The sequence below is a fragment of the Zootermopsis nevadensis genome, unplaced genomic scaffold (genome assembly GCF_977971745.1).
Source record: "Zootermopsis nevadensis isolate Lab colony 2312 unplaced genomic scaffold, Znev_1.0 Znev_ptg000016l, whole genome shotgun sequence".
Taxonomy (NCBI): Eukaryota; Metazoa; Arthropoda; class Insecta; order Blattodea; family Termopsidae; genus Zootermopsis; species Zootermopsis nevadensis.
In genome coordinates this window covers 7,532,472-7,545,686 of record NW_028259148.1, presented here as the reverse complement: position 1 = coordinate 7,545,686, position 13,215 = coordinate 7,532,472, and the positions used below count along the sequence as shown (strand labels likewise).

General features: G+C 38.3%; 1 protein-coding gene across 2 annotated transcripts in view; it reads right to left on the bottom strand.

The window, feature by feature from the left end:
* The window catches only part of mspo (M-spondin), a 169,375-nt gene extending 157,108 nt beyond the window's left edge, over nt 1-12,267 (bottom strand). For both annotated transcript variants that reach the window (XM_087349571.1, XM_087349572.1), the window contains exon 1: nt 12,031-12,267. In XM_087349571.1, coding sequence (XP_087205697.1) covers nt 12,031-12,244 — 214 coding nt within the window. In that variant the 5' untranslated portion in view covers nt 12,245-12,267. The remainder of the gene's footprint in view (nt 1-12,030) is intronic.
* Nucleotides 12,268-13,215: the final 948 nt, after the last annotated feature.

Here is a 13,215-nt window from a genome sequence, read left to right as displayed (position 1 = left end):
TTTTCCTGTTTTCTGTTCTTATTTTTCAGTTACAAATATATCACTGTACTTCCACACTTGCAACGTTGCCACATTTTCCTGAAATAAACACTAAAACCTCTGACTTCACGAAGCCTTCCCTTTATTGTGCTCCATTGACAGTCATCTGTAATACACAATAATTAATTCACAGATTAACCTGCAGAACGTTTAAAATCAGATTAAACTCAAGACCTACATTCCTTATAGTTCCCTATTTTCCTCAGGTTCTCTAGTAAACGCCGAGTTTGTACTGTGTAGTTTTGCCACTTTACTGTTCAAACTATCCTGATCTTCCGACAAGAAATTCTAAACGTACTGCTTAAGAAGTTTAAATCTTTCAAGCCCTGTTTCTGGGAAAATGCAATTGAAATTGAACGAATATTCGAAAAATGGACAATAAAAGATTCGAAATGACAAACCATACTTACTCCTCCCGAAGATAACACATAAAACTTGCAACTGAAACTCCGAAAAGTATTTTTCCTTCTGAACATTACAGCTTAAACAGTAGGTACCGGTCATAAAACAAAACATTCCATTGAATACAGTAAAAGGAAGCTGTCATCAGTCCAATGCGTAAAGCAGTTTCAAACAGGATTACAGAAGCAAGCGAGTAACTTTGCACTCTGAACAACGCAAATCCACGTTTAATATATAAAATTTGTTTACGCTGAACTTTCGCCTGTGTTCGATACGAGTTATATTCCTGTGAAATTGTATTATCTCCCTGAACTGCCTGGAAAAATAGACGTCTCTTGGTGGTGGGCCACGGGCCGACTGTATCTAAGCGACTCAGTAAACTTTTATTCGCTTTCTTATTGTTTCATTTAACAACGCTTTATCAGCAACTCAATACCTTCGATGCTCTACGAGTGTGAATGACAAATTCTGATGTCGAATGATTTAGTCTTGACCAATTTTAAGGCATAATCCAGGCACTGTCTGGAGAACACGCAGGACGTATCTCAGCTAGGATACTCAGCGCCGGGATTCGAAACGGGAACTTCCCAGGAGTTCTAATTAGCTGATTTCCTCCCTCGACACTGAATGGCATGTTTAGTTGGATCAGTGTCGTTAAACTACAATACAAACTTACTAATCTTATTTTCACTTACATAATCATGCTCTCATCTAATAACATTAATTACATTGTTTTCGTTGTTCACCCTAAACGGACCTTAAAATAGACCACGACGGTTATGAAAGAAATTGATGTAGAGGGAGGTTAGAAGCTGATGGAAAAATTTGGAGGCCCGAGAAATGTCGTAAGGCCCGGCGGAATGGAATGTCAATTTAATGAAACGCGAAAGAACTTGTTTACATTAAAATAAAACAATCTAATATACTGAACCGTAATTATTTCCGCACTGTTTCCCTAAACAGATCGTAGGGAACTTAAAAACTGCATTAACTAAGGCCGCTATTTAGAGTCAAACGGCTTATCGAAATGGATAAACTGCAATTACAAGCTAATATCCCTTATTCGGGTGGATAAACCAAGATATCACAAAACCTCAGTATCCGACAGAATCATCCCTAACACAAGTCACGTGCATTACATCTTGGCATAACTTGCTGGAAACATTGTTTGTTGAGTTATGTAAACTCTTGCCACATAATTTTGGTGTCTGGTTTATTGAGACGAGCAAAGTTAGTTATATAATGCGCATGCAAGAATGGCATTTGAGGTTTCCATGACAAAGTGAGTTGTCAGCGGTGTGCTCTTTTGTTTCCATGTTCAGGGTTTAACTTCTACCCTGCTGGTGCAGACAATATTTCTCCGAATCGTTGATAAAAAACTAAAATATTACTCGATGGAGGCGATATCTTGTTCCGAAACTTTTATAAGAATGCAAAAAACTACACGGTGTCGCAACCCACAAGACTAATCCAATCCCCCAGGCACTCACGTAGAGCTTCTCAACCCTTTGAAGATAAAGCTCGTCTAAATAACACTGAAGAATTCAGTCCGTACCGCAAAGAAAACACAATACCTCACCATTAAAAAGATATGCTGGTTAATGCTGTTTGAGGAAATAATCCCTGTTTACAGTAAAAATCATACAAAAACCATCAATGCAAACTGAATAGTTACTGATCGTTGAAAAAGGTGGGACGCATAGTTACCACCGGGCTTTAAAGGGTTTATCTTCCACAAGAATCCTCAGCAGACTTCAAAAACCATGTAAAGAACGGCAGGTCACTTTAACTGACATGAGAGTTGAAGTACTACAAATTACAAAGATTAAATAACGTACCAATAAATTCCGATTCTGAAAACGAAAGGATGTGATGCGTCGCGTAAAAACGAGTTTTGTTAAATTTAAATAAATACATTTATGCACTAAACTGTACAACATTGCCTAGCGACTATACAGCGGTAAACATAGATTTATGCATTATGCTCATATGGTCTCCTTGTAAAAAAAACAGGCATAAAGGGTAGATAAAAGTGTGGGAAGTTGAAGTGTTTTTGGAAAGCTAATTGAAAAAATGTTGCTATTAACACGTTAAGAACAATTAAGTCAATACCGAAATTATATAGGTATCAGGCATTTTTTCGCAACGCTGATAACGAAAGATATCAGAAAATTCTTAGACTGCTTGAGGACATAACACTTTTCTCGATGCTGTCAGTTATGTAAATGAACAAGTCACTTACTGTTGTCGGTGGGCTGTATTCATTCGTCATGACTTCGGCAACGAAACAAATGCTTCACTTACCTAGAAACAAAAGAATAATTGTTACTAGTCAGCCTTAATAAACCAGGCATGCACGTGGGCAACATACTTTCGATCATAAACACAGATGGACTAGTTTTATCGATATGTAACAAGATCTGAAAACTGTACTCTTTGGAGTACACTAAAATTCCAAAACGTTCTCCTCATCACGTAGGTAACTACTGCACTAATGTGGCCCGGAGGCACTGTTGCGCCGTAAGTCATTCTTGCTCTAACGTCATCCGATGTTACTGCTTTGGTAACCCTTACACGAATTTTGTCCTAGGTCACTGTTTGAGGGTGTGGATTGGATTAAACTGCGTCAGAACTGGGTCCAGTAGCGGGTTTATATGAATATGGAAATGAAGTCAGGTTCTATAAATGGCAGGAAAACTTCTTAACCACCTAGGCTGGTTGATAAAAAAAATTGTTTACGAAAAATATACATTAGAAGCGATGAGAAATGCAAGCTAGTAAAGAAAACATTTTTTAATTCTTGTTTAATCTTCACAAGTCGAAGGCCCACAATTTTCCCACCGCGGTTGATAACAAAAAATAATTCCGGAGACGTGGACTAACGTCAGCTACCTTAAACGGATAACTCCGGAGAGAACCGTAATTAAAAAACAACACAAGAAAGATTCTTAAGATTAGTTTTCGAGGGGCCGTGTCCCTTGTACTACAGCCGCCTGAAGACGACAGCCAGTGTCAGGCAATACACGAAGTTTCCTGGCGAAGCGCTCGGCCTTTCCCCAGGTGACACAGTTTATAAATCAACGCCGCAGAAAAATGTCACATTCGATGTAAAGATAATTTCCCCTCTGCAGACACTGCGTCTCTGGTGAGTACATCTAAGCCTGAAAATATGACTCTTCACTATAGAAACGCCTATGTAATCAGCCTAGTACCTCAGAGGTATATGCTCATGCGGCTAACATTGAACAGACGGCTCTTTCCTAAATGTCTCTGTATGAAACTGGCTTAGATGTCGATTTGCATGTTGAAAATCCACGGGAAAGAACGCTCATTTTCTGTTTCAGCGACTTCAGATATGACGACGGGCAGACATGTACAAGTGTCCCACATCCATTAACGCGGTCAACTTCAACAGGACTACAGCTGTCAAGAACACACAATGAAAAGAACGGAAAAATCTTATAATTATACGTTAACCGCATCATTTTTAATCAATTAAATATCATACTTCGGCAAAAAGAAAATAATTAATAATTTATTTTCTTCACATAAGCATAATGTTATCAGGCTGATAAAATCAAGGTCAGGTAAGTTAAGTCGAAACGAAAATACATATGCAAAATAGTCATATTAACTAATTAACTGCATGGAGTACGAGTCCTCCTTGACAAGCTGACAGTTGATCAGCTAATTAAAATATTCGCAGCCTTTCACGGAACTAGGAAGTTAATTACCGCCAATTATCCCTATCCTGACAGAAGTTAAACCTGCTCACACACGCGCAGGTAACTTCAGATCCATTTTAATATCACCCCGCTACCTCTGCCTACGTCTTCCTAGTGGCCTTTCACCTGGAGACATACCAACCAAAATTCTGCACGCATTTCTCATCTCCTCAAGCACAGTGAGGAATACCATAATTTGTACCCATCACAAAATATTATTTTGTATGATCGGGTGTAGGATGATGACATCTAAGCATGTAGCACGCAGTTTTCTCCAGTTCTAAATATTCTCCACAGCATTCTACTCTCCGACACCCTCAATCTGCGTTCTCCCCTCAATGCGAGAGATCACTTTAACGCCAGTACAAACAAACAGGCAAAATTATATTTTTTGCGTCCATTAAATGTTAATCATTACGTTAATTAAACAATTACAATGCATTTATCTGGCCAGGATACTATTACCGAAAAGTGGGTAAGTGTTCTGAACTACGGCGAACATTTGTAAAATGAGCAGACTACAATATGCGCCATGCCCCTGTGTTTACACAAACACACACTGTATTGCACACCAGCCACACCGCGGAAACAAAACACTGAGTTACGTGCGAGACAGAAGTCGACATCAAGGTCGTTCTAGTAATGAAGAGAATAAGAGAGATGCCGGGAGTCGTGACAGCGCTGACCACATCGAGGAATGCGAGGAGGATCTTTGTCGTGAGGACAGAGTTCAAGAGCGGTTCAACAGACGGCGCTCCTATAAACAACCCTCTCGCCATTGGCACAGCGCATTTTAGTGTAGCGTAGTACCGAAGGAAACCCCTTACAAGTCGCCAGAAATAATCTTATAAAATATTTATCTTAGAGGACACAAAGTTCATGACAGGAACGGTGAAACACCAAACATGGCAGCGTGATGGTATGACTTACTTTACATTTGTTAAGTCCCCTTTTTCGTATCTCGACTTTAGCAATTGACTGAATGAGATTTTTCGTTATTTTCCTCAGTTCATTCAAATAAGTGATGTTACAACACAACCGAGGTGCACATATGAAATACGCTGCTTAAACAAAATGGGTTACGTTGTTACTGTCGGTGGCTTGTAATTTCACAAAGAATAAATTCTGCATGAAGTGGTGTCATAGACAATATTTAGGTGCAGAAAATTACATGTTTGTACGCAAATTTTGCAAATAATGTGATTAAGAACATTAGTGCGTTGTATTTCTCAATTCAAAGTCCAACTAAGTTCCACTAAGTTTGCACTTTAATTTTCAACAGATAAAAAATAAGTGTGTCTCAAATATTTCAAAACACGGTTTAAACATATTGCACACACTGCAGCACTCTGAAAACTGTAAGGGGCTAAAACTGACAATCCGTTCTACGATACGGATCGCTGTAATGTATGTGAGAAGCCTTGTGTCTGAAGATTTCTAAGGGCATTCTAACACAGAACTAACTTTACTTGCGATATGATGTCGATGCGATAGATGACATGATATGGGCCTCGCTCAACGGAGATGATCCACTGAAATGTTATAACCTACAACGCTTCAGTATTTGGCATGTCATCAGATGAGGAAATATTGGTTTTCTGGTGAATGAGAAGATGGAAGAAGACAAAGAAAGAAATACTAGGTAAGGTACATCGGAACTTCGACAAAAGCTGTGGGTAAACTTGACAGAAGCCAGTGAACTGAACCAGAATAGTGAAATTTATAAATAATTATACACGATGAAACAAGGAAGTTAAATCAGAGTTCAAGTTCTATCGGCGGCGATTATGAAGATGGCTCCGTCATCAGGACCATCATTTCCCTGATGATGAAGGCAGCAAACACATCAGGAACGTCGTTAAACTTCTACCAAACTACGGCGCTACAGCCCATAATAATCATCTTCAATGATGTTTGAAATTGTTGTAATCTTGTGAGAGATATACAGAAACAGAGCAACACGTGGAGAGAAGCAACGTGTTCCAAAACACACATCGATTGTGATAATGTAAACCGGCAAGTTTTATATTTTCCAGTTCTGGACTTCGTTTTTACTAAACAAAATGACCTAGAAGAATTACGAAATTATCCATGTTGCTACCCCAGCGAAACACTAAAACACTCGCGATACATTAATCTTCTCTTCTCTGGCGATAGGCGGCACTGACTGTCGTCTTGTCAGATTATCGTATCGATTAATCGTCACTGTTTCGCCTTCACTGTACCATCATCACGTCATAAGTAACATTCTGTATAAAAGCGTCCAAAGGACTGAAGCCGACAACACCTACTGTGTGACATGGCCCGCTATAATGTAGTTGAAGATCCCTGTGTCCGCGTACATTGCGAATTTTTAAAACTGACAGTCCTGTCGTGATGTGGTACATTGGAGTACAGTCAAGGAGCCCTGTTTCTGAAGACTGTTAATAGTTGGAAATGACAACTTTCTGCTTGATACCGCTCGCTGTAATGTACTAATATAATTTGTCAGAACGCGTTGCAACGAAGAGAAAAAGTAACTCGTCACACTTCTCTGAATGTTAACCCCATTTAATACCTCCAGTGTCCAATTAGACACAACGCGATAAAAACATCTCTGGTGTTTCTAAAGAACATCTGGACTCTGTCGTCCGGAGTTCATGCCACATAATTAATTGGCGCTGGGATCTTAAAAACGTTTCAGCGTTTCGGGGATTCATTTAAGACGCTCTTTAAAGCATTTTCTTTCTTACAAGTTACCGCAAATTACATAAGCAATTCAAGTGCAATAAAACAGGAAAACTATTTGTTTCAATACGTTTTATAATACCGATAGTCAGTCCATCTGCAGACCACCACCATCTACTGCAACTATTTTGTAACATACAGAAAACCATCTTCATCAAAATTTGAACCCAGGACACCTCTACCAGACCTGTGGGCTTTGGATCTGTACCTCCTCACCCATAAAATTTTTTCTTATATATTTCCTTCTGCTACAATTAGGTTCCAAGGTACAGAAAACATTTTAACCGGTACTAGAATCCACGAAACCTTTACCTTCCTACAAATTTTACTGATTCCAAGGCGTAAGAAAACTAAGTTTTGGGCAATAGCACATACAAAATATATGCGTGTGTCTAATTTCCCCGCATTGGGGCCATTATGCTAGTAACTAAATATACACTCGACACAGAAGACCGACTAGGACCGTAGTCGATCACCTCCAACAATTTGATGATGTCATTATTACATTGTTCGTCGGCCGAATACCTCCTCTGAGTAATAAGACGCCAAGTAGTGCAAATTGGGCTGAGTACCTAAAGGTCGCTTCAGAACGCCGGCCTCTGAAGTCTGTTCATTAACAAATTAAAGTAACGTAGCGTAATTAACTGACAATATCAGCGGCAACTGAAGTGTTGCTTGTTTAAACTCTATTCGCATAACGTATTTTATGAAGATTTCTGTCTTCTGGGTTGTTGCGCTGTGTAGACTGGTCGATGTTAACATCTTCATACTCACTGCTGTGAAAACCTCAAATTTTACAACGTATTTTATATTTCAAACGTAAAGCATTCATTGCACTTGTCTATAAGACTATTAGAAAAAAGTCACAAAATGAGGTATCATGAAGCCTCCATTTCATTCCCTAATGTATGAAACTACAGTATGTTCAAACATAGACAACACACTGACAAATAAAATTACATCATTTTCATACACTAATAAGAGGAACAAATCTAAATTTGTCATGAAGCAGACGTCATGTCGACACACAGACTGCAATTAGTAATCTATTATCACGAAACAGATAGAAACATGGCTGTCATTTCAGGCCAGGACAAACGAGCAATACGTTTAGGGCTTAAGCGAGAGAAGAAAGTACAGTTTGCCGAAATAATATAAATTTGTTCTATCTCTAAATGTATTATTTATAATTCTGTAGCCTCAGTAATGACAGTTCTCACATATTCTATTCTTGAGAGCGTTAATCGACATTAAACTCACAATAATTCAAGGATGTAACTATTAGTTCATTTACACTAGCTTAATACAAACCCAACATAAAAAACTTCAAATTAAAAACTCCCTTAATGACACTGACATTTAATGGCGTGTCACATTTTTTGTTGTACGCCTATAAGCAGTTTTCGACATTCAAATAAAGTATTGATTACACTGAACCTAAATGGACGAAAATAAACTTCGACCTACAACAGTGCATAACCCCAGCACCAAGCACAATCGAGATTATTTTGGATATTAAACATGTGGTCGAGCAAAAACGACCCGAACTTTAACATTATATATATGCAATTCGTGTAAAGAGATCGCACTAACCATTTAATCAGTTACGGGGAGCACAGTCTCAAATTTCTTGCAATAATCTTTCTTTCGATAAATAACATTATATCATAAGTTTGATGTGCGTGCAGTCCCAAATTTTACGAACAGTTTCGTTAACCGATACAGTTCGTGAAACAAAATTTCATAAGCGATTAGTTGTTTCCCACAAGCCCAACGTTACAATTTCGGATTACGTTTCCGAAAGACCAAAAATTACCAAAACAATTAGATATAAATCAGTTTTACTGCATGAACTAAAACGTATTCGCAACAGAAACATGTTATACTATTACACATAAGAATACAGTGAAATACTTCACAAGACGCACAAAAATGCAGAGAGAGACCCTGATTTCAGTGACTCCCTGCTGGTCTATCAGTTAAATATGCTTAACGCCCTCGTTCTCACGCTATCATTTGTTAGTAATGCTCGAAATGACACAGAGATGTGAGCTATGCAGCATAAGAGGGCTTCATTACTGGGTTTGAATACCGATCGAGGATTCTCGACGTAGTGGCAGTCAACAACTTAGCCGGGCTGGGATGAGTTTAATGAGGATGTACTACGAACTGAGCAATTGGTCCCACCACGTCCTCAATATATTTTCGACTGCGTGTGTATTAATCTTCACGAAAGTGTCACGTTTCCTGTCAAACCTACATACAATTGGTTTTATCAGAATTAATACAGCACAGTATTTGTTACGAAAATCCATCCCGACCGATTTTGAGACACTATCCGGCATGCTAATGAACAATATAATTCATATTCATTATGGACAGGCAACTGAAGCCGCGCGGTTTAGGCGTGGATTCCATCGGCTACTCATTCATACCAGAGAAAGAATAAATGAAAAGCAAGCAAACACATAGGCTAAATAAAGGAAAAGAGAGAAATTATGAATAAAAAGGAGGAACTGAAAGAGAGAACATATGAAACCAAGAGAGGTAAGTTAAGAAACGGGAAGATAAAATAATGAAAAAACAACAATAAAATAATGATCATGGCTACCGAAGCAATATTTCCACAATGAATTACAACATTGTCTAGGCCTCTCTCCCAATGATTTACCTACCAAAATCGTGTGTGTATTTCACGTTTCGCTAATAAGCATTATATGCCCATATATTTCATTTTATGATTTTACATCCCAACAACTTTAAATAAACAGTAATTACGTGACTATCATTAAGTTATTTTATAAACATCATTTTTTTCGTGTGACACACTGCTACGCAACATAATATCCACTCTTTCCATAGCAGCGAATCGATTAAGCAAGATAAAAAAAAATATTATCACATCTGGCAATTAATACAGCTCGTCTGCAATTTATGTAGCTACCGTGCACAAAATACTTACTGGTAATCGCATGCTGTTTCATTAAAATTTTTGTGAACTAATTAATCAGAGCAAGATGTCACATTTTATAACAACAGAAGCATACAAATTCTGATAACGCACATGCATTAAAACTACATTACAAGAATAATTTTCATATAATGTAAAATTCGCTTCAATTGTTACACTCGCTAAAATACATGATCCTATAAATTGCGCTACAAAATAGTAGCATCGGCTTTAAATTTCACAAAATCGCGCGCGGATACGGAACGCGCTGTGCAATGAATTTCCCATCCTACCCAATACTAATTAAACAATTGCCAGTTCAGGTTTCTTCCTTCAGATGGGATCGCTTCCATCGCTGAATCATTATGCGCCTCTGCTGATTCTGAGGCGTTTAATACTGGGGATAGCTTCCTCTTGGTACATGGTACGACACACAGTTGCAACTTTTATCTTGCCCTGAAGACAGTTCCCTCTAACGAGACACGTCTGCCCAGTCGCATCAGATAAGTTTCCAGGTGTAATCACATCAAGACGTCATTCGCCTATCAACTTCATAGCCAAAACTACCTCCTCAGGTAATCTTATTATTAGGGTGATCAAATTACGAAAGGTGAGATGGATAGAGTATGTAGAACGCATGGAAGACATTATAAATGTTTATAGCTTGAAGGGAAAGTAAGGTTCACTTGGAAAATATAGGTGTAGAATAGTGAAGGATAATATTAAAATTAATTTTACAGAGGTGGATGGATCGTATGGTTCATAGTAGGAACCAGTGGCGAGCTATTTTGAACACAGTAACTGAACCTTTGTGTTCCATAAATTTCTTGAACACATTCTCCACAGCTTAATATCCCTGGAGTTGGCCTAATTAATTTCTTTAACGTAACATCATGATACGGATAAGCTAAATTATAATCTGTAATAAGCAGAAAAGAAAAACTTTAGTTTGTCTAAACGCTTACGGAAGCTAGCTGCATAGTATAACAGAAAGGTTAGAGATGAATCCGTATGTGAAAATACCAGTTGCCTTGCAAAGAAAGAGCTGCCTCTCGCGGACTAACTACGTACTCAACAAAATTTTCACATTCGTTTTCGCGTGATGATTGTTTTTATAAGAGTAAAAAAAGCGTGACATCGCAAACAAAACGTAAGCGGTTTCCAAAAAGTGAATTTGATCAGCACAACGGAGCGGCGTTTCGTCAGTATTCTGGTCACGTTTCGTGAGGTTGCCGTACCGCTTCACCAACCCTACTGCTTGTCGCCCAGTTCACTAATATTTGCAGACGTTCCCAAACCCTAAGAGCATATCTTATATTGCCCATAAACCAAAATAAATCCAGCGCTAAAAAGAGAACTTGCATTAAATAACGCGAAAAATTACGATTTTCGGAAGACGCATGAAAAAAGCAAGAATGCATTTTTCTAATCCGATTTTATACGGGCGGCGCTAAAATGTATTAATGACCCTAGAGCAATATCTGATCACTTCAAAATCTCACTATAAACAAACTTCATTAAGGCTTCACTTACAATGAATTATTTTCAAGTTTCAGGAACCAGTCACATTAAAATATAAATATGACAAATGAAAGCCTTTCGTCGTATATTTAGCTGTGAATTTCATTAGGCTTTCATATTTTATAAAAATACTGTAAAAAGACCAACAATATTTTCCATCATAATAATGCTTTTTACGCTTTTGTTATTTCTAAGATAAAAATAACGTCGTTTGCAACTCTTCTTAACACCTACCAGTAGATCCACAGAACGTTTCTGAAAACCATACCACATTCGATCAAATTCTGTATATATCTTCTGTATCTTAGACCTGAATTCCAATCGATCGTGCTGGCACAGAAATAATTCGGATCCACACTATGAATTGTTTCCTTCATGCGTCCCGCCTTAATTTAAAAAAATACCGGTAAAGTACGTTAAAAGAATGATCCGTCCCACGTACCTGCCGTTGCGTCACAAGCGCTCAAACATATACACTTTAACAGACATAACCTGTAATTTCGAGTGTCATAACATAACCTAATAATCGAGCGACATCTCGTACCAGTCTCATCACGCACTGTCTTTCCACTGGCATCACAAACGTAGCAAGAAGACAGCATACCGATGGAAACAAGCTTTTATCTTTCCTGTACCTTACGTAAGACAGGCAAGTATGGTACTCACCCACTAGCTTAGACCACTGTGCAGGGGGTCTCCAGTCCGGGTAGTGTTTCGGGAACTGATCCCGAGTCCAGGAAGTCTGTAACACCACTTTATAGACGGTGAGTTTATCTGGTTGACAGGGCTCTCCTCCCGCCTCTGGATAGGGCGCCCCCAATGCCACCACTGAACACCCCAGCACTATCGCGCACAGAAGCATTATCTTACCGGACGCCATTCGCTACCACTTACTAGCAGCGCAAATACTCGAATGAAACGGGTCAGATGCAGCGCTACCTAACCCCAGTACGCGCGGCCATTTCGGCTACTCTCGGCTCCTTCCGTCACATAAACACAGTGTTGGTAAACACAAGCATTGAAATGGGAGGCTTCGACTTAGAAGTCAAAGTGGGTATTTTTTACGATGGCCATCACCTAGTGGCTAAGTCAACAGCCCCTATTATAATTAGACCAGTGTTACTTTCTGGCTTTTTTTCCTATAGATAAATTTCTTAAAACGTTGTCATATTTTGTCTCATTTGTTTTCCGGCTTAATAGTGATTCCCAAACAGTTCCTAAATATATAAACACATAAAAAAATTCATTTTAGGTGAAAATTAGCTTATGATTGGGATCTGTTTCAGAGAAGTGTCCATGGATAAATAAAGTTTAGGAATCATGGGATAATATAAGATTAATCAATTTTATTTCTCTATATCGCTGTTTTTCCGTCCTATTTTAGGCACACAACGGATTGTGATGAAATGTGGTATACGCACTCTGAAATGAGAATTGTAAAACCTATTTTTTCGTAGACTGTGTCTATCCATTCTTACGTGTACTTTAAAATGAAACGCAAAAATGTCTATAAGTTCACGACATTATTAAAACCGTTTACAATACAGAACAGTAGATACATAGAATAAAGTTGAGGTCTTATTAGGCTGTGTTAATTTATCTGAAATATCTTTAGAATAAATTTGTATACATTTTTTAATGAAATGCCTGGAAAATTGTGTACAGGTACTATCTCCGTGCACCATGATGTACCCCATTTAACGTTCATGTTATTTGTGAACAACCTGTTACCTTCTGCACTTAAAGCAGAGAATGTGAATATGAATCAGCTTGACCACATCGACTATTGATGGATGCGGAGCTGCATTTGACATTTCAAGAATTATCTGTGGTCCTACTCCAAACTGGGTC